Genomic DNA, 18959 nt, shown 5'->3' with positions numbered 1-18959 from the left:
GAAGAGAAAGCTCACAATGATAATTTAAAAGACAAAAGAGACAGGCTTACAGTCATGAATAATTTACCCCAAAAAGTTGAGTACAAGCCTATGTGAGAAAAAAAATGACTTTTACTGGAAGAGAGAACTTTCAAGCATTTCTGATGAAAAGATCACATCTCTGAAGTACAAACACAAGGCTGCAGAGAAACCTAAAAAGGTCAATTTGAGCAATTGGAATGAGCTGTATGATGATATGGTGTTAGCATTCTAATAGAGGGAGAACCAAATGTCCCTTCAGGAGGTAAAAATTTGAAAATGCCTTTAAAGGGTATTGAGGGAATTAAATACTAGAAGGACCAGGCGCATCAGTTGACACATTTCCCTTTGGCAGGGAAAGAAGCAAATGGAAATCAGTCAGAAAGGATCAACTGCAACTTTGTAAAGAGTGTATTAAATTGCTCCCTTCCCATAGCTCTGTTTCAGCTTTCAATCATCTCATTACCATTGTTCTTTCTCTACTTTATAATTATTTAAATAATTTTGAAAATACCTTGGAATCAGCAAAAAAAAAAAAAAAAACAACTTTCATGCAGAATAAGTAGGCTTCCTGTAATTTATTTGAGTAATTTTTCAGCAACAGTTACAAAAGTTTTAAACTTTTTTAATACTCTTGATAAGAAAATAAAATTTAAATAAAAATACATTTTTAACAATACAACACACAAATGAAAACTACAGTTTTGATAACTTACACTTCAAATTGGACCATAAGCGAATATTAATTGTTAGATTAATAAAAACGCAAGTAACTTAACATTGGCATCAGTATGGGACAATCATTTGACTCTAGAATGACCTGCACATTTTTAACATCCTGTAACGACATGTGAAGTTTAGGCTGGGTGGTTTTCTGCCTTTGTAGGATGTATCATCAGAGCAAATTAAAACTGCTTCATTAAAAAGTCTCGAATGGAAGGGTTTCTGAAAAATGAACTTTAGGAGAAATGAATGAATCTTTGCTGATAACTGAAACTAACTTAAAAAACAAAAAACAAAAAAAAATCAGTTGTAAAAACAATGAAGCCTAATTTTTACTTTCGTCATTATCACAGTGATATTTTAAACTTATTTTAGCAAATAAAATATTTCAGTTTGACCAATAAAATATATACCCTGGAGTCAGAAATCTTTTGCTTTGGCTTTGTCACCTGATTTAAAAGCTACTCAAATTTTTAGAAGAGCTTTGTTTATAATTAAGATGTACATTATTTTTGGCTCACTGAAATCAATAGGGTAGGTCGGCTGCGGCAAATGGTTAAAGGAAGAACCAGTAATAGCTAGAACATAAGGACACATCCTTCCCATTGCCCACCCCTTTCTTCTTGCTTTTCAGGATTCCAGGGTGACTCGGGGTACCAAGAGACAGATTCTAGTCAGGGAGCAGACCTGGGAATCAGAGGGGTCTAGGTCTAGGATCTAGGAGGATCTAGGAAGTGAACAGATGGACAAAGCTAAAGAATGTTAGGAATGTGAAGTCACAGAAGTATGCTTCTACTGTGTGGGTCCCCTGCTAATTCTCAACACTAAGCCAACCTTACAAAGAACATTCATTTACTTGTGTTTTCTACTCTTTGAGTCAAGACCAGAGCATTCCAAATTGGTGGTCTGAGTGACATGTAGACAAGATGACAGTGGATGAGCAGTGTTTTGTCACTACAGACAAAGCTTTGCTCATGACAAATGCTATCTGTTTCCTTCAATGACACCTGAACCTGCAAGTACAGGAGAGAATTTCTCTTGTCTTTAGGAATCACAGAGTAAAACAGCTATTGTTGAGGCCTCAGCAGCAGTTACCTCGACTGGCACAGGACGTAGGTAGGTAGCTCATGGTTTTTTTAGGCAGGGGGAGTCCAAGGATTGAGAAAAAGGTAATATGTTAAATTCACATGCCAAAATATATTATGAACTGTAGCTTATGTTTAAAAACATCAACACCACCAATACAACATAATCCAGACTTATATTGATAAGTCACAGTTTGAAACAGAAAAACATAAATACTCCAAGAACGAAGTACCATAGGGAGTGTTTCTGCATTTAAAAAACAAGAGAGTACCATAGTTTTTTAATACTGATGAAGCAACATTTATGCCTCCTACCAATTGCAAAGAGGCAACTGGCTTCTACTGCTTCTATACAATTATCATTTTTAGGGCAAATTATTTAGAGAAAACAAAACTCAAACTTTTGACAGGCAAAACTTGCTAACCCAAATTCCACTGGGTCTAGCAAATTCTAAAGAAACACAAATGCAATACAAACATGTTCACTTAAGAATTGCTTTTTAGAATCAAAAAGACAAAAACATGAACAAAAAAACCCCCACTGATCATTCAACTGATCATTAGATTATTAGATACTACAAGGTATCTAATGTACAATCTGGGACAGGCCAGATTTGTAAAGTGCTCTGAGTGATTATTTTGGAGTAAAATTCTTTAACATGAGATGAGCTGGGCCTACGTACAATGACCCTTCATTTTTCAGGAAACAAGTGAAGTCAAGTGATTTTTCTAACCGCCATCTTTCACTGTATCCCTTCTTTTCATTTTCAGAAAAGATATCTGTCTTCAGAAGTGATAATACCCTGAATTTTCTATTAAAGAAAAATGAGTACCTGATTTTTTTTCTTTTTAAAACACAGTGGTCTCATCTTATTTTCACCTGCCATTACTCATTCCAAATGTAAACAAGATGCACAAATTCCCTGATTTCTCCTACTTGAATCATATTTAAATTTTAAAAGCAAGTACTGGTTTACCTACCAACCTGGCAGTTTTCCATAGTATCTGCTTCAGTCACCTTTGTGACCTGTTATGATCAATGGATTATCAAAGAAAATTATTATTTTGAATAAAGAGCTCTGATTGTCCTAAATGGAGAGCCCTGGATAGCTTGGTGCCACGTGTTGGAATTTTCTATTGCAATAAACTGTTGGCAGGATATAGCAGGCACTGGTGGTGAACATGGGTTCTCCAACTACAGACAGATTATGAGAAGCTGTCTGCAATGGGAGATTATAGCCTTCATCAGAACTTATTTTCTTAGGAATCTTCTTCCCAATTAAAAGCAGTTGCAGAAACATGACTGCAAACACAGTTGATATGAAAAGAACCTTGATTTGAAAATTTTCTGGCAATACAACACAGGGAGTGAGCCTCAATATGGCTTCCCAAACAGTTCCATCGATTATATATTAAATACAATGTGAACACAGATAGTATATGTTATGAATAAAAAAACTCCAATAAAAACAGTAATTCCAGTTTCTTCTGAATCAGTTGGCCATGTTCTAATCTGATTAGGACACTTTCCCAACAATTGGATTTTCCCTGAAAAAAGATGAAAAGTAATTGTCAATTCTTAAAACAAAAACCAAAAAAGTACGTCAACTGTTTTTGTACCTATTTTTTTTAAAAACTGCAACCCTAAAATTTTCTCTTTGAAAAACAACATGGAGATACACTGAATTATTATATATAATTATGATTTTTTTTCATGAAATAAAAATGCTTTATCTGTTTTTTGCTTTCTTCACCACTTCCATTATCATAGAAGCAGGGAACTGAGAGATACTAGAGTTCAAATCCTTATTTCATAGTAGAGGAAAATGTGACAAAGTAATACAGCTGTTAGGCAGCAGCCCCAGGACTGGAGTTCAAGTGTGATGACCCCAAGTCAGGCCTCTTCCTCCTTCAGCACATCTTTCCTTGTCACTACAACCCACTACCGAACATGTGATAATAAACCACACATACATTTACAGACTAGATGTAGGAAAAGATGGGTCCTATAGTGGTACCACTATGGTACCTACTATATTTAACCTCCTTTCTATAACATGCCTTGGTGTGATCTTGCCAATTAATTAGCTAATTTGATGAGTTTACATGAAGGATTACACTGTAACATTGAAGTGAACTACTGTCAGAGAACTTACTGTACAGAAAAATGAACATATAAAACAAGACCATTATGTTTAGAATCCAAGTTTTCTAATCATCTCAGTTTTTTAGTCCATAAAGAGTAAGAAAAAAGTACTGTGGTCTCACTAGGTAATAATAGGGATGGGGCTCATTCACTTTGGCAGCTGAAACATCATCATCAGTAAATTGTGTGTTTACATCCTAGTTTTCAAAGAGCTTTACAAACAGTTCACTGAATCCAAACCGTGAGAAGGAAGTAACTCCATTCATTTTCTGGAGGCTTATGAACTCCTACAAAGCAATATTCAGTGCCTAGAAACTTAAAATATCTAGCAATGGCTAGTTGGTTTTCAGTTCTGCACATTGTAGATTACCTGGTGGGACCAGGGGCTTTCCTTTCAAGTATATGGTTGGTCTTTGGACCAGTATCAGAGGTGAGGCAAGAGGTGGCAGACAGCAAGCCCAGAGGAGAGTGAATTTCTACTGTATCACAATGACAGTGCTAAGAAAATCTAAGTCCATTTGGGGCTACCTGTTTGAAGTTGTCTGTCTTGCTCTTTCCCTCCATTTGCCTGTAAAGCCCTGAAGTGGCTAAAGTACCATAGGAAAAAGTCTATAAAAATTCATACAAACCAAAGCACTTACATGATGATCAAAAGTCCACACCCTGTTTCCTCTTTTTATTCACAGAAGTATTTTAATTAGTCAAGCAGGAAGCTGGTTTTATAAGATCTCAATCTTGTTAAGATCAGCCATCTTGTGTGGCTGTGGGGGCATGTGTATGTGTGTGTGTGTGAGTGTGTGCGCATGCATGTGTGTGTCTATTTTTCCTGAGATTTCTATATATGGCTTCACTTCAATTAATTAACTATTTATCTGCTGTATTTACTATATTTAAGGTTCTGTGTTAACTACGGAATCTGAATCAAGCCTCTGCTCTGGATTCCTCTCTAGCTCCAGCTTGCATCCCCATCTGATTGCAGATGACGTCCCTACTTGTGCTGGCTCCTGGTTGTTCCTGTGCATGCACAACCCCCTACCCCTGGCATCCCTCGTCCTGTTTGTGTTTAGGTCTTTCTGTCCCTCTGTACACATTTTGTAGTCACTTATATGAGGAGGCAGCCAATCCTCTCATTAGAATACAAGGTCTCTGAGGGCGGGGGGGGGGGGGGGGGGGGGGGGGGGGGGTTTGATTTTGTATTTTTATTCCTACTGCCCAGTAAGATAATGTACTGCATTAGAGAGTGGGCCAGCCTCAGACTCAGCATGACCCAGGCCAGTCACCTCGCTTCTCAGGCCCTTAGACACTATTTAAGTCTTTAAGTTGGAGAACAGTAGCCAAAAGACAAGAGGAGTTTCCTGCCTTGGAGCTCCCACACAAATGTACATCTCCCCCCAACCCCCCCAAAGTAAGAAGTGGTACATGACCCAGTGTTGTAAGCACTGGGGCGGGGTGGAAAGGCTTCTGCCTTTGGAGGTGGAGGACCTAGGGTCTGAGATTCACATAAATGTGTGTATATGTATGCATATGGTCTTTAAATATCCATAAATATGGCCTTTTCCACAGAACATATCTTTGTATACCCTGTCATCGAAAACAGTTTTGGTTACACCATCCTTGCTGTTGATCCACACCCTACTCATTCTTTAGGGACTCAGCTCTGATTTGTCCTCCTTTATGAAACCCTCACACACTCACATGTCCTTCAGTCTGACCTCTCCTGCTACACACGTTTCACTACATCAGGGACATTTGGGGACACCCTCCTGTGATGTGATGTAGACTGTGACCCATCTGTAACTCAGCAGTGAGAAGCTGCCTGCCTCTCCCTTACTGTGGATGCCTTGCTGGACCATCTCACAGATGAGATGAGCCTTTCTAACGCCAACGTTAACTTTACCCATCATGTCATGATGCTTGTGCATAATATGTACGCACACACACACTCACACATATGACATCTGCAACAAATACTCACTCACTACCATATTTGGCATTCGTCGATCTCTTCTTTCTATACTTTTCGTGCGGTTCATTTAGCTTTTCAAGGATGACTTTGATTTGCTGAAGTGTTTTAAAAGTTGTTACGGAGTCCTCAATTGTAAGATAGGAATAGTCATCTGGCTCTGTCCGTGGTCCTTGGTAAACTGCTATACTCCCACAAGCTTCTACCAAGGGGAGAAAACATCTGATTAAGAAATTATCCCAATTTCTATCAATATAACCCTCCCTCCCCCCTCCTTTTGGCAAAAAGGAAATTAAATCTTATAAGAAAAGTAATCATGTAATTTAAATTAACCATAACAAGTCATAACAGTAAGGACTACCCAAGTTACACACCATTTTCTGATATATTTACAAGCCCCAAGATTTATCAGCAATGGCATCTACTGGCTCTACATAAACTGTAGCCTTTTAAGTTACAATTCCCAAATAGTTCTTCACCAAGACTAACATTAGTGTTGAGAGTTCTCTTTAAAATGAGGCTAAAGAATAAATTTTGTTGCTGTTGCAGCTGGGTGGTGCAGTGGTTGGGCCTAGAGTCAGGAGGACTCGTCCTCCTGAATTCAAATCCAGCCTCAGACACTTACTAGTTGTGTGATCTTAGGCAAGTCACTTAACCCTGTCTTCCTCAGTTCTATCTGTAAAATGAGTTGGAGAAGGAAGTGGCAAACCACTCTAGTATTTCCCCAAATCAGGTCACAAAGAGTCAGCCACAACTGAACAACAAGAGCCCTCCAACTAGTATTTTCTGTTTTTTTCCTTGTCCCCTGCTTCCTTTTTTACTTCTTCTAAAGGGCTTTTCTCTCTTGACAAAAATGGAAGATGGAATTTTCTGTACAATCCAATATAAAATACTATAATTATTATATAGCAAAAACATTATTCTAGGACAAGATGAGATTTTAATTTCTGTTTAAAGCATATTTAGAAAGTATACTGTCATTCAGTGTTGTAGTGTGCTTTAAGTACTTGGATCAATATTTCCAAAGGAGGATGAACTGTAACCTTCACTTTCTAGTCTGAGTTTTGGTAATGGTGTTAAGTAAAGGGGAAATGACCAAAAGGTGCACAATGCGTGGCTGGAGATAAGAAATATCTGCTAACTTCTTTTTCAGTTTCTCATACTTCTGTGGTCATTTTAAGTTGCTTTCTTATGTTCTTTCACTAACTTCTATCCCTTCTTTCACTTTACAACTACAGATTAAAGACGAAGATAGGTCTGATCGGTGTCACAAATAGTGGGATAATCACTTCCCATTTTGTATGCATGAGCTGTTATTACAGCATTATCCTCCAACAAACAGAAAGAGGACCATCTCTCTCATTCAGGTCCATCTGGTCATTCATTGACTCACAAATCTGTTTCTGTTATATCTGAACACAATATATCATTCCTTAGCTACCTGGGTAGTCTACCTTTATAAGGATTAAGTGTTTATATATACAATAGTATGAGAAGGAATATTTTATTAATATAATAAAACATTTATGGTTTTAAAGAAAATTCTACAGCTTGATGGATTATACCAGTCCTCTCACATTTTTCTCTACCAAAAAGAGTAAGTATGATTTTCTTGTGTTTGAAGGGTGAGTGGGAAAAGGATGTTTTACTTTGCTCATTTCAGAAATGCTATAGATCACATAAATTTTAAGTTTACCTTCCATCTTCTGCAGTTTAGGCATACAAAGGGTAAAAAGGGAATAAATTCTTTCTGTTTCTCTGTCTTCATCAATATCTATTTGGATGTCTGCAGGAACACCTCTATGTATAAAACAAAAAAACAGAATTAATACGCTAACAAGGTAACTTACTCTTCTAAAAACGTCTGCTAATTTACTTAAACAATTAATCATGTGATTCCAATGAGATTTGTCTAAAGAAACTGATGAGGATGCAAAGAGAATACTCTAATCAGATCAGATATGAAAAAGAGCTGCAGAGACAAAAGAAGCAAGCACGCCTTTGTCCTACAAAAACAGTGCCAAGAATGTTAAAGCTCAGAAGGCCTGGTGGCTGTCGAGGGAAGCCAAGGACAATGTGGTAGGTACAGTTGTGGGGACGGAGCCAGCATGGAAACCAGACAAGACCTGGTTCAGTCATGCCTTCTGTGACTCTGGACACATCATCTAAGCCTTCAATGATCTAGACACCTCTCCAAGACACGCTCAAACTGAGAAAAGGCTCTGGTCTGGTAAATGCAAGAAGTTTCCTTACCCAGGAGTTACCTATCCTAATGAAATCTGGTTCAATTTCTATTTCTTATTAGTAGCAAAATGAGAATGAAAGAAGCAATAAAATCTTTACTTGAGTTGGATGACACAATAATGAAAAACAGAGAAGATGCATAACTGTTCAATTCTCACTATGTGTCTGTTTTTTCTGCAAAGGAGAATGAACTTTATAATAGAAATGACAGGGGCAAAAAAGATAAAGAGAAACTGATCCCCAGAGAAATAAGGACATATTGAGAAAGCTGCTCAGATGAACTACCACCTTTTCGGGCCCTGAAAGAACTGGCTGGGAGGACACTCGTGTCATTGCCAATATTTGGAAGATCAGAGAACATGGAGAAGGAAGCTAAGCCTAGAGAGGATAAACGCTGCCCCAATTTACAAAGAAGGGGAAAAGAACAGAATCGGTCAGGTAGTCTGACTTAGATTCTCAGGAAAATTTTAGTAAGGATCATTAGAGAAATGGTTGGCAAATAGGTAGAGAAAGAACAGTGACAGCAAAGAGTCAGCATGCCTTCATTAGCAACAAGTGATTCCAGGTGATGATGAAGAGAAAATGCTGGTCTTAGAGTGGAGCGATCTGAATTTGTGTCCTGCCTCAGATACTTCCTAGCTGTCTGCCTGTACTCCTCCCCACAAAACGGGGATAATAACAGCACTGACCTCACAGGGGTGTTGTGACAATCAGATGAGATTCTGTTTGTCTGTCTGTACGCATATGTAATAATGATGATGATAACAGTAACAATTATAGAGCATTTACTACGTGGCAGGCACTGTTTGACCCTAACAACAACCCTGGGAGATAGGTACTATTATCTTCTCATTTTATAGCTGAGGAAACTGAGGCATAGTCAGAGTCAAAGGGCTAGCAAGCATCTGAGGACAAATTTGAACTCAGGTCTTCCTGATTCTAGGACTGGCATCCTCTATCTACTGTGCCACCCTAGCTGCCCTGGGTATTTATGTGTATGAAGATGCATATATACACACGTATATGTGTACTACATAGTGCTCTGCAAACTCTGAAGCACTCTATAAATTTGGAAAGGATTACTAAAGTGCTGCAGACTTTACTAGACTTAATAAAGTATCTTATACTATTCTGGTAGAGAAGATGGGAGATATGGATTATATCAGTGATTATCATTAGATGATAACACAATCAGATTCAGAACTGGCTGGATGGCTTGACTTAATGGTTTCAATAGAGTACACAGGGATCTGTGCTGGGCTCTATGCTGTCTAAAACATTACCATGATTTGGATAAAGGAATCCAAATCTGCAGATGCTATAAAGCTAGGGGAGAAAGCTAAGACAGTGGATGAGAGAGTCAAGATCCAACAGGATCTTGCAGTTAGAGCAATGGGCTCAGTCTAATAGTAAGAGAAACTTAACAAGTGTAAATGGAAAGTCTTATACTTTGGTTCAAAAAATCAACTTCCTAAGTGAAAAATGAGGAAAGCACAAACAGAAAGTAACTGTTTCTAAAAGGAGCTGGTCATATCAGTGGACTGAAAGTTAATGGGATCATAGCCTGTGTTAAGAGTGGCAGTGTTGGGGTGGCTAGCTGGTGCAGTGAGTAGAGCACTAGTCCTGGAGTCAGGAGGACCTGAGTTCAAATCCGGCCTCAGACACCTAACACAAAAACTAGCCATGTGACCTTGGGCAAGTTGCTTAACCCCAATTGCCCTGTAAAAAAAAATCCCAAAACAAAAAGAGCGGCAGTGTTTCTGGGAATGGGGGGGTGAGAGACCCCCTATCCTCTGTCCTCATCAGACTTCATCTGAAGCTGTATTAGTTCTGAGTACCTCAATTTAAGGACAATAATAAGCTGGCGAGTGTCTAGACTTGGCCTACCAGGATGGTTAAAGGGAACCTTGAGCTATCATGACACATGTAGCAGAAACAGGATATCCTCAGTCTTGAGAAAAGAAGAGTTAGGGAGGATGTGATAGTTGTATTTGTGTATTTTAAGGCCTGTTATGGAGGACAGATTTCACTTCTTCTATCTAGCCCCAGAAGGAAGAATCAGAAGCAATCAGTGGAAATCGTACAGGGGCCAATTTATGCTTGACAGTGGGAAATACTTTCTAACAATCACAACTATACAGGTGTAGAACAGATCACCTAGATACATGGTGGTTTTCTGCCCCCTTGGAGGTCTCCAAGTGGATGCAAGATGACTACTTGTTGGGTATGTTAAGAGTGAGGTCTGGTTTCTTAGGTGGTATTGGATAAGAGGTGTCAAAAATGTGGCCCCCAACAAGCCCCAGTGCTGATGAACCAGATTAAAATGTAATCAGAAAATATTTAACAAAAATACAATAGTCAATATCATGTAGTTTTCTAAAGTCTATATGCAGTCCACACAGGAATCTTTTATGTATAGTTTAGTGACCCCATTTCACTTTGAGTTTGACACCACTAGACTTAATGACTACAAATCTTTTCCAACTCTCAATGTGTGATTTGGGAATAAAAGCAGAGTCTCTGAATATTTTAGATCTGGAAGGGACCTCAAAGCCCAGAGAGTCCAAATGCTCCTTTTACAAATGACAAAAGCTGAACAACACTGAAGAGACAAACAACTCTGAAAGACTTAAGAATGCTGAACAACACAATAACCAACTGTGATTCTGGCAGACTGAGAAAGAAACGCACCACAGAACTGACAGAGTGTGGTGAGAGACTATCGGTGCGTGTGGAGACACTGTTTTTGGACATGGCCAGTCACTAAAAGTTGTCACAGTCCTTTCAGAAGTTAATTGCCCTAATTCTTATAAAATAAGGAAGAGACCACAGGGACTTGTCTCCTCTAATACATTCAACCGTTATCTTCTAAAGTGTGAAGACTCACGCAGTACACGGAGTGCAGCCAGCAGTGTGCTCACTAGCAGCTTTACAACAAAGCCAGTTTCCATTCAGATATGCCGAGGGGTGGTAGGCACTCAGTCTCCTCTGGTTGCAGCGGCTTACTCTACACAGTACTTCTATCCACTCACTTGCCTCAACACAGTTGTTTGCCTGGACATAAAGTGGTTTTTCTATATGTGGTTTTTCCATATGTATCACTTGGAACATCTGTGTAGGAATTTAAAAAAGAAACGATCAACATTAATAATTTTAAAATCTGTATTATTCTGTTTAAAAAACAAAAACTAAGAATGTTTCTGTATTATTTTTCATTATACACTACTGCTACAGCTTGTGAGCTCATCTATTTAACATCTGTTTATCCATCAAACATTTGTGCGAGTTCAAAGCACTGAAGGAGGCACTTGAGGAAGTTACAAAACTAAGAAATGATCTCTTACTTAAAGAAGCTTATGATCTATGAGGACACAGGACATGTACACAAAAAACTGCAATATAAAACAAACATCAGTAGTACATAAGAGATGTATCAAGTATAATGGGAGTCTTTATGGAGGAGATGGTCTCTTATCTGGGTCTTAAAAGAAGGGTGAATTCCTTCTATTCAAAGGAATGGATCAGGATTCTTAGTATACTTTTGAGATAAGTGGTGCTAAAGTGAAAACTAAAATACAATTTTAAAGAACTGAATAATAAATCCCAGAGCAGAGGTTCTTAATAGTTTTGTGTCATGGACTATAATCATGTTTTAAATGCACAAAACAAAATATTTAAGATCACAAAGGAAATCAATTATATTGAAATATAGTTATTAAAATGTATATTAAAAAACTGATGAACCTCAGGTTAAGAACCTCTCCAAAAAAAAAAAAAAGAGTTTATTTGTCCATATTTTTGTAAACGCTACATAGATGGGGTCTGTAATTTCTCCAAAGAGTTCTTCATGCCAGAAAATATTGCTTCTGGAGTTATTAGTTTAAGGTTCTTATTATTTTGATAATTATTAACTGAAATGAATCAATAACCACTTTGTCAAAATCACAAATTTAATTCTTTTCTCTGCTCCTTTCTTGGAGACCACTCTTTGCACCAATTAATCTATTTTGCATTAGACTGATGCGGATACCTGAAACAAAACTTTCTTTGGATCAAAGAGTGGTTAGTGATGCCATTTAAAAAGAATTTCATTTCATTTTCTTTTCAATTCCAAATTCTCTCTTTTCCATTTCCCCTACCCACTGAAAAGGCAAGAAAAAACAAAACCCATCATTCACCATGTATAGTCAACCAAAACACATTCCTGAATTAGCCATGTCCATAAAAAGAAAGAACACATGCTTGAGTTTGCACTCTCCGTCCACTGGCTCAGTATCTAGAGTTAGACAGCACATTTCATCATTGGAATTGTGTTTGGTCATCATATTGCACAGCTTCCTAAGTACTCCAAAGATGATTATCTTCACAATACTGTTGTGACTGTATAAACTGTTCTCTTTGTTCAGCTCATTATGAGTACATACAAATCTTCCCAGGTCTTTTTGAAATCATCCTTCTTATCATTTCTTATAAAACAACAATATTTTCTCATATTCATATGCCATAACTTGTTCAGCCACCCCCCTCCCGTTTCTAATTTTTTGCTATTACAAAAAGAGCTGTCATAAAAATTTTCTGCACATAGGGGTGCTTTTCCTCTTTCTTTGATTTCTTAGGGGTGTCAACTTAGTAGCAGTATTGCGGGGTCAAAAGATATGCACGTACAATAGCTTTTTTGGGAATAGTTCCCAACTGCTTTCCAGACCAGTGCACAGCTCCAACAGTGAGTTAATAAAACCTGTTTTCTCACAGCCCTTCTAGTAGTAGTCATTTTCCCTTTTTTGTCAACTATGCCAATCTGATGGTATAAAGTGGTACTTTAAGAGTTGTTTTCATTTGCATTTTCCTAATAATGATTTAGAGCACTGTTTAATATGGCTATTGAGAGCTTGTATTCTTCCTCCAAAACCCACCTATCCATATCATATCCTTTGATCATTAGTCAACTGGAAAACTATTTGCATAAATTTGACTCATTTTCCTCTATATATAATTTTAGAAATAAGACCTTTGTCAGAAGTTTGATGAAAAAAATTTCCCCCCTTAATTTCCTGTTTCTCTTCTAGTTTTAGCTGCATTGGTTTTGTTTGTGCAAATAAAAAAAAAGTAATCAAAATTGTCCATTTTACTTTTTGTGAACCTTCTCTCTTATTTGGTCATGAGCTTTTCCTTTATCCACAGAACTAATGGGTAATTTCTTTACTGTCACTCTAATTTGTTTATGGTGTGCCCCTTTATGCCTAAATCATGCATTCATCTGTAACTCATCTTGGTATATGGCATCAGTGTTGGTCTACACCTAGTTTCTCCAGACGTGCTCATTTACTTCTGTATATCACATATCTCATCTGTTGTATTGATCAATGCCTCTATTTCTTATGCAGCACCAAACCATTTTGATGATTACAGCATTGTTGTATAGTTTGGGAGCATGTACTCCTTAATTTCCACTTAAAAATTTCTTAATTTTCTCGTTATTCTTGACCTTTTGTTTCTCCTTTTTTTATTCTTTTTTACAGCTCTATTCAGTAATCCTTTGGAATTTTGAATGGCATGGCACTGAATAAGTAAGTCAGGTTACATAATACTGTCACTTTTATCATACTGGCATATCCTGACTATGAGTAATTAACCTCTAATTATTTGGATCTGTATTTATGTAAAGAGTGCTATATAATTATGCTTATCTTGCTCCTGTATGTCTTGGCAAGCATACTCCTAATACCTGCTATTATCTTAGATCTCTGACTATCTCCTTCTGCTGGATTTTGTTGGTAACATACAGAAATGCTGATGATTTAGGTGTTTTATATCCTTTAACTGAAATTGTTAATGGTTTCAGTTACTTAGCTGAGTCTTCTAGAGTACTCTAAGCAAACCATCCTATCATTTGCAAAAAAGAGATAATTTTATTTCCTCTTTGCCTGTGCTTATTCTTTCCCTTTCTTTTTTTTTTGTATGTGTTTTATTTCTAGCAAAACACTGAATAGTAATGGTGATAATGGTCATCTTGCTTACCCTGATCTTAATGGAAGGGCTTTCTAGTTTATCCCTCTTAGATACTACTTATCATTTTAAGGAAAACTCCTTTCATTCCTATACTAAACTGGAATTTTTTTTGTTAAAAACAAAACAAGGTTCTGTATGTTGTAAAAAGCCTTTTTTTCATCTACTGATATGATCATTCTTTGGACTGTTTTTGTTATTAATACAATCAATTATGTCTATAAATTTTCCTAATATGGAACCAACTCAGCATTCTTAGCAGAAATCTAGCCTGGTATGTAAGATCCTTGTTTCTTCGCTAATATTTTATTTAACATTTCTGCATTAATGTTCATTAGGTATTTCAGTATAATCTTAGTCTAGAAAACTGCAAGGGTATCATTATTATGATTAGTTATTTGATTTTTTAAAATTCAAAAGAAAACATCAAATGATAATAGCCATTTCCATGTACAAAGTGGAAGATTTTATAACCAGAAGATGGAAATCTGTACCATATACAGCTTGCTTTTCCTTCTAAGTATGTAACAAATTCAACACATTACTTTAAAACCTGTCCTGCTTTTCTGTTTTCTTCTCTTCCATGTATTTGAAACACACGCATACGCATACACACGTATATATGTGCACGTGTGTGCATATACATATGCTTGTATGTGTGTATGTACACACATATGTGTATGTATGCATCTTTCTAGGACCCTTTTCTCTTTCCCATCACTCATTTTGACAACTATCACAATATCCCATCTCCCTGCAACCCCCCCCCTCAAAAAAAATTTGAAATAAAGGAAAAAATCCTAATTATTAAATATGCAGAGATAAGCATGACAAAATCCGATGCCTGTCATGTCCAAAAATGTGTGCCTCGTTATGTATCTAAAGCTAATCATCTCAATGTCAGAAAGTGGGTAGCATGTCTCATCACTGGTCCTCATGAATAATCATGGTTGGTCACTGCACCAATCAGAGTTCTTAAATCTTTTTGGGTTGCTTATTTCCCTTTTCTTCGTCATCTTATGTTATTGCTACTACTAGCTATTATTTTCTAGCGATCTATCAAATAACAATGGTGACGATGGACATCCTTGCTTTTACCCCTAATTTTATTGGAAAGGCTTCTGGTTTATGCCCATTGTATGCTGGTTCTTGGTTTTAGATGGATACAATTTATCACACTAAGACAAGCTGTTTAGTGTTTAACTAAAAAGGAATGGGGGATGTGGTGTGTGGGTTGTAGTTTATCAAAAGACTTTTTTTTGGCATTTATTACTATAATCATGATTTTATTCTTATTAATATGGTCTATTATGTTTATAGCATTCCTAACACTGAACCAATCCTGCATTCCAGATATAAATGCCACGTAGTCATTGTGTATAATCTTTCTGATATGCTGATATAGTTTTTCTGCTAAAATTTTACTTAAAATTTTAGCATCAGCAGTCATTAAGGACACAATGATTTATCATTTTTCTCCCTGGTTTGCGTATCAAGGTCATATTTGTACTAAAGAAATAATTTGACATGATCCTTTTGTTTCCTATTTTTGTTGTTTATGAAATATAGGAATTAATTTTTCTTTGAATTTCTGATATATAACACAGTGGCTTATGTCAGCATTTTTAACACTAAATGTTACTGAAAGGATATTAGAAAATATAATGCTACAATACAAGAGAGAACATACATTCTTTAAGGAAAGATAAGGGATTTAGGTTTAGAGAGACCACTTCTAACAGAAAGGATCTGGGAAGATTTCCTGGAATAGCTAGCCCCAGGGCTTGGCCTTGAAAGCTGAAGATTTAAACAGACAAATATGGTGGCGTGAGATGGCAGGATCATCCAAGACCAGCTGGTAGTCCAATCTGGGTGGAATGCATACTGTGAGAAAGAGAGTAGTGTCAAAAAGACTAGAAGAGTAGATTGGCCAAAGAATGTGGAAGGCCTGGCAACAAGTTTCCTGGATAAATGTCTTATTTCCAAGATATACAAAGAACTGATTCAAATTTATATAAGAAACAGAATCATTTCCCAATGAACTGATGCAGAATGAAGTAAGGAGAACTAGAAAAACAATTTATATTATAATATTGTAATTATTAATTTATACTACAAAACAATTTTGAGCACTTTTATACAATGATGAATGAAAAGAACAGAATGAGGAGAATAATTTTTACAACAAAAACATTGTAAAAACAACTCAGAGAAGTAATAGATTTAGGGTACAAAATGAGACATATATTTTTGCATACAGTCACTAAGGAAATTTGTTTTGCTTGACTGTGCATATTTGTTACCGAAAAAATTTTTTTTAATAGGACGGGAAGTAGAAGGGAAAACAGACTCTTTAAGTTTTTAAAAAATAGAAAGGTGGGGGGAGATGCACTAGAGATGTAAAATGTTGCATGCATTTTCAGATAATATCACTGAATTACTAGTTTTACTTACATGTTTTTGTTACAAGAGAACTCTCACAAAGTGGAAATAAGCTGTAATGTTTGTAATGTAAAAACAAAACACGTCAATACAATTTTAAGAAGAGAGAGGGATGGTCACAATGGTAGGAGAAAAACCAGCAGTTCCATGGAAGCCAAGAGAGGAGTGAGTATCAAAAATGAGCAATCAAAAGACCAAGGAAAATAATATTTGAGAAAATGAGGACATGGGTAACCTTGGAAATAGCAGTTCCCCAGGAGAATGAACATAAGCTCCTTATGAGCAGGGACTATTTCATTTTTGTCTAGCAACTAGGCAATTTAATAAATACTTTTTAAATAAATACTTGTTTAATAAATACTTTTTGAATTCAGTTCAACTGCAAAGTTCCATCTTGATACTGGCTAAATATAGAGGTTTTCTCTGTGGAAGATGGGTCTAGTTAAGTACAGAATTATTTATCGCCAGAAACTATCACTAGTTGAAGAATTCTTTGGCCACAGCAACTCTAGAAAGGGCCTCATATACCCTCCAAAAGCAAGTTGATATAATATTTTGAAATGTGGTGACATTAAAATGAAAGTAGCATAGGGAAAAATAGTGAAAAATACACTGGAAAACAAGATTTGGGAAGGGAAAAGAGGCAAAAGTCTCCAGTGAATACTTTCTCTGAGAAAAAAGCTGAAAGATATAAGACAAGGTAATCGCTACACAAAATCACAAAAAAAGTCAAATTAGCTATAATTTAATGGACAGGAAATCACTAGTTATTGTTGTGGGCATCATTTCAGGATCAACTATGAGCGCACAGTTTGAGATCATTTGTTTAGAGCAAAAGAAAATTAACATTAAAATTTTGAAAAAAATATGATGAAAAGATAGATCCACCCTGAATCACTTAAATATAGAGATAACTATGAAAGGTGGAAAATGATTCAGGTGGGAGAGAAGGGATATTAATTGCCATTATTTATGAGTTAAAAGTTAATTTAAGCTAATGATTTTCTGTAAAAAGGAGGTAAAATGAAGTCTAGAAATGGTAACCAAAAGATACTTCTCCTTGACAAGTAGAAAGACATGGTAACCCAAGGCAAAGTCAACAGTATGACTATAAATTAATGTGTAAAACATTATCAAGAACAGGATGATGGAAAAGTACAAAAAGTTTGGTCTCACAAAAAGCATAATGACATGGAAGGAGGAAAAGTATCCCACAGAAAGCTTGGCATGAAACCCAAATAAGCCAGATTGTCCCGAAAACATTTACAGAGGAAACTGGAAGGACAAATATAGATGTGAAACTGAACAGATGTCTTAGTACTTCTTTACTTTTCTAGTCTCTTCACTGATGACACTGAAACAACTGTGTTTTGGATGGTAACATCTGTATCTAGTATGTAAGGAAATAAAAATGGTATTTAAGTTAATTAGATTGGGAAAAAGGCCAGATCTGACAAAACAGAAAAAGGAAATGAAAGCTAGGGTTGAAAGCCTTAAAGGCATTCAATGTCAGTAACTACTGATACTTATGATTACTTTTTCAGCTTAACAAAATCTACCCATCTGTCTCTCTTAGGTACCATGAGTTTCCCATGGATCTAACTGGCTCTCCTCCTTGATTTACTCCAGCAGTGATCAGGAATGGAGGAGGTGAGGGTAACTGAGGATGACACACCAGCAAAACCTAACTGACAGAAAGACCAGGGAAGAAGAGGTGGAGGTTGAAGGGCAGAAGAAATCAGAGTTCAAATGTTTAACAGTAGGCTCAAATGTTTTACACTAGGCTCAAGTGTGTGAAGGGAAGAACTGGCTAAGGAGAACAGGGAGGAAGTGAAGGACTCCAAGTGGTTCAGTCAAGCCAGCAAGCTGACAAGCATTTATTAACCGCCTACTCTGTCAGTCACTATACTAAGCACTGCGGATACAAGTGAAAAACCAATGATCACCTGCAAGGAGCCACAGCCTAATGCGGGAAACAGTATATAAATAACTGGACAAATAAGATCTATAAAGCACAAAACAGGGATCATCCCGAGAGGGTCCCAGCACTGGACATCCTACAAAAGGCGAGATTTTAGCTGAGACTTGAAGGAAGCCGGGGGAGCCTGGAGAGATGAGAAGGCATTAGAATGCAAGGAGCAGGGAGCGGGGAGTCTGATGTGATTAGATCACAGAGTCTGGGGAAGGGAGTGAGGCATAAGACTGGAGAGACAGGAAAGGACCAAGTGTGAAGGGCTTTAAGAGTCCAACAGAAGATTTCATATTTGATCCTAGAGGTAACAGGGAGTAAGGGACCTTTTTGGGCTTGGGAAGGTAGTAGTGGTGATATGGT

At 36.9% G+C, this 18959-nt stretch overlaps 1 protein-coding gene across 4 annotated transcripts in view; it reads right to left on the bottom strand.

Moving 5' to 3' along the window:
• Positions 1-581: 581 nt before the first annotated feature.
• RASA2 (RAS p21 protein activator 2) overlaps positions 582-18959 on the bottom strand; it is a 143915-nt gene continuing 125537 nt past the window's right edge. For 2 of the 4 annotated variants that reach the window (XM_069104648.1, XM_069104649.1), the window contains exons 21-24: positions 11067-11290; positions 7632-7735; positions 5952-6137; positions 582-3374 (exon numbers count right to left, since the gene is read on the bottom strand). In XM_069104648.1, the coding sequence (XP_068960749.1) occupies positions 3232-3374; positions 5952-6137; positions 7632-7735; positions 11067-11290 (657 nt within the window). In that variant the 3' untranslated portion in view covers positions 582-3231. Of the gene's footprint in view, positions 3375-5947; positions 6138-7631; positions 7736-11066; positions 11291-18959 lie in introns of all 4 variants that reach the window. The other 2 variants (XM_069104650.1, XM_069104652.1) reach the window with 1 other exon arrangement.

This window comes from Petaurus breviceps, unplaced genomic scaffold, assembly GCF_028583685.1.
Source record: "Petaurus breviceps papuanus isolate PSGF00001 unplaced genomic scaffold, PetGlider_PUasm1.0 688, whole genome shotgun sequence".
NCBI classification, from domain to species: Eukaryota; Metazoa; Chordata; class Mammalia; order Diprotodontia; family Petauridae; genus Petaurus; species Petaurus breviceps.
Note: the sequence above shows the minus strand (reverse complement) of the source record. Positions and strands in the feature narration are given on the sequence as shown.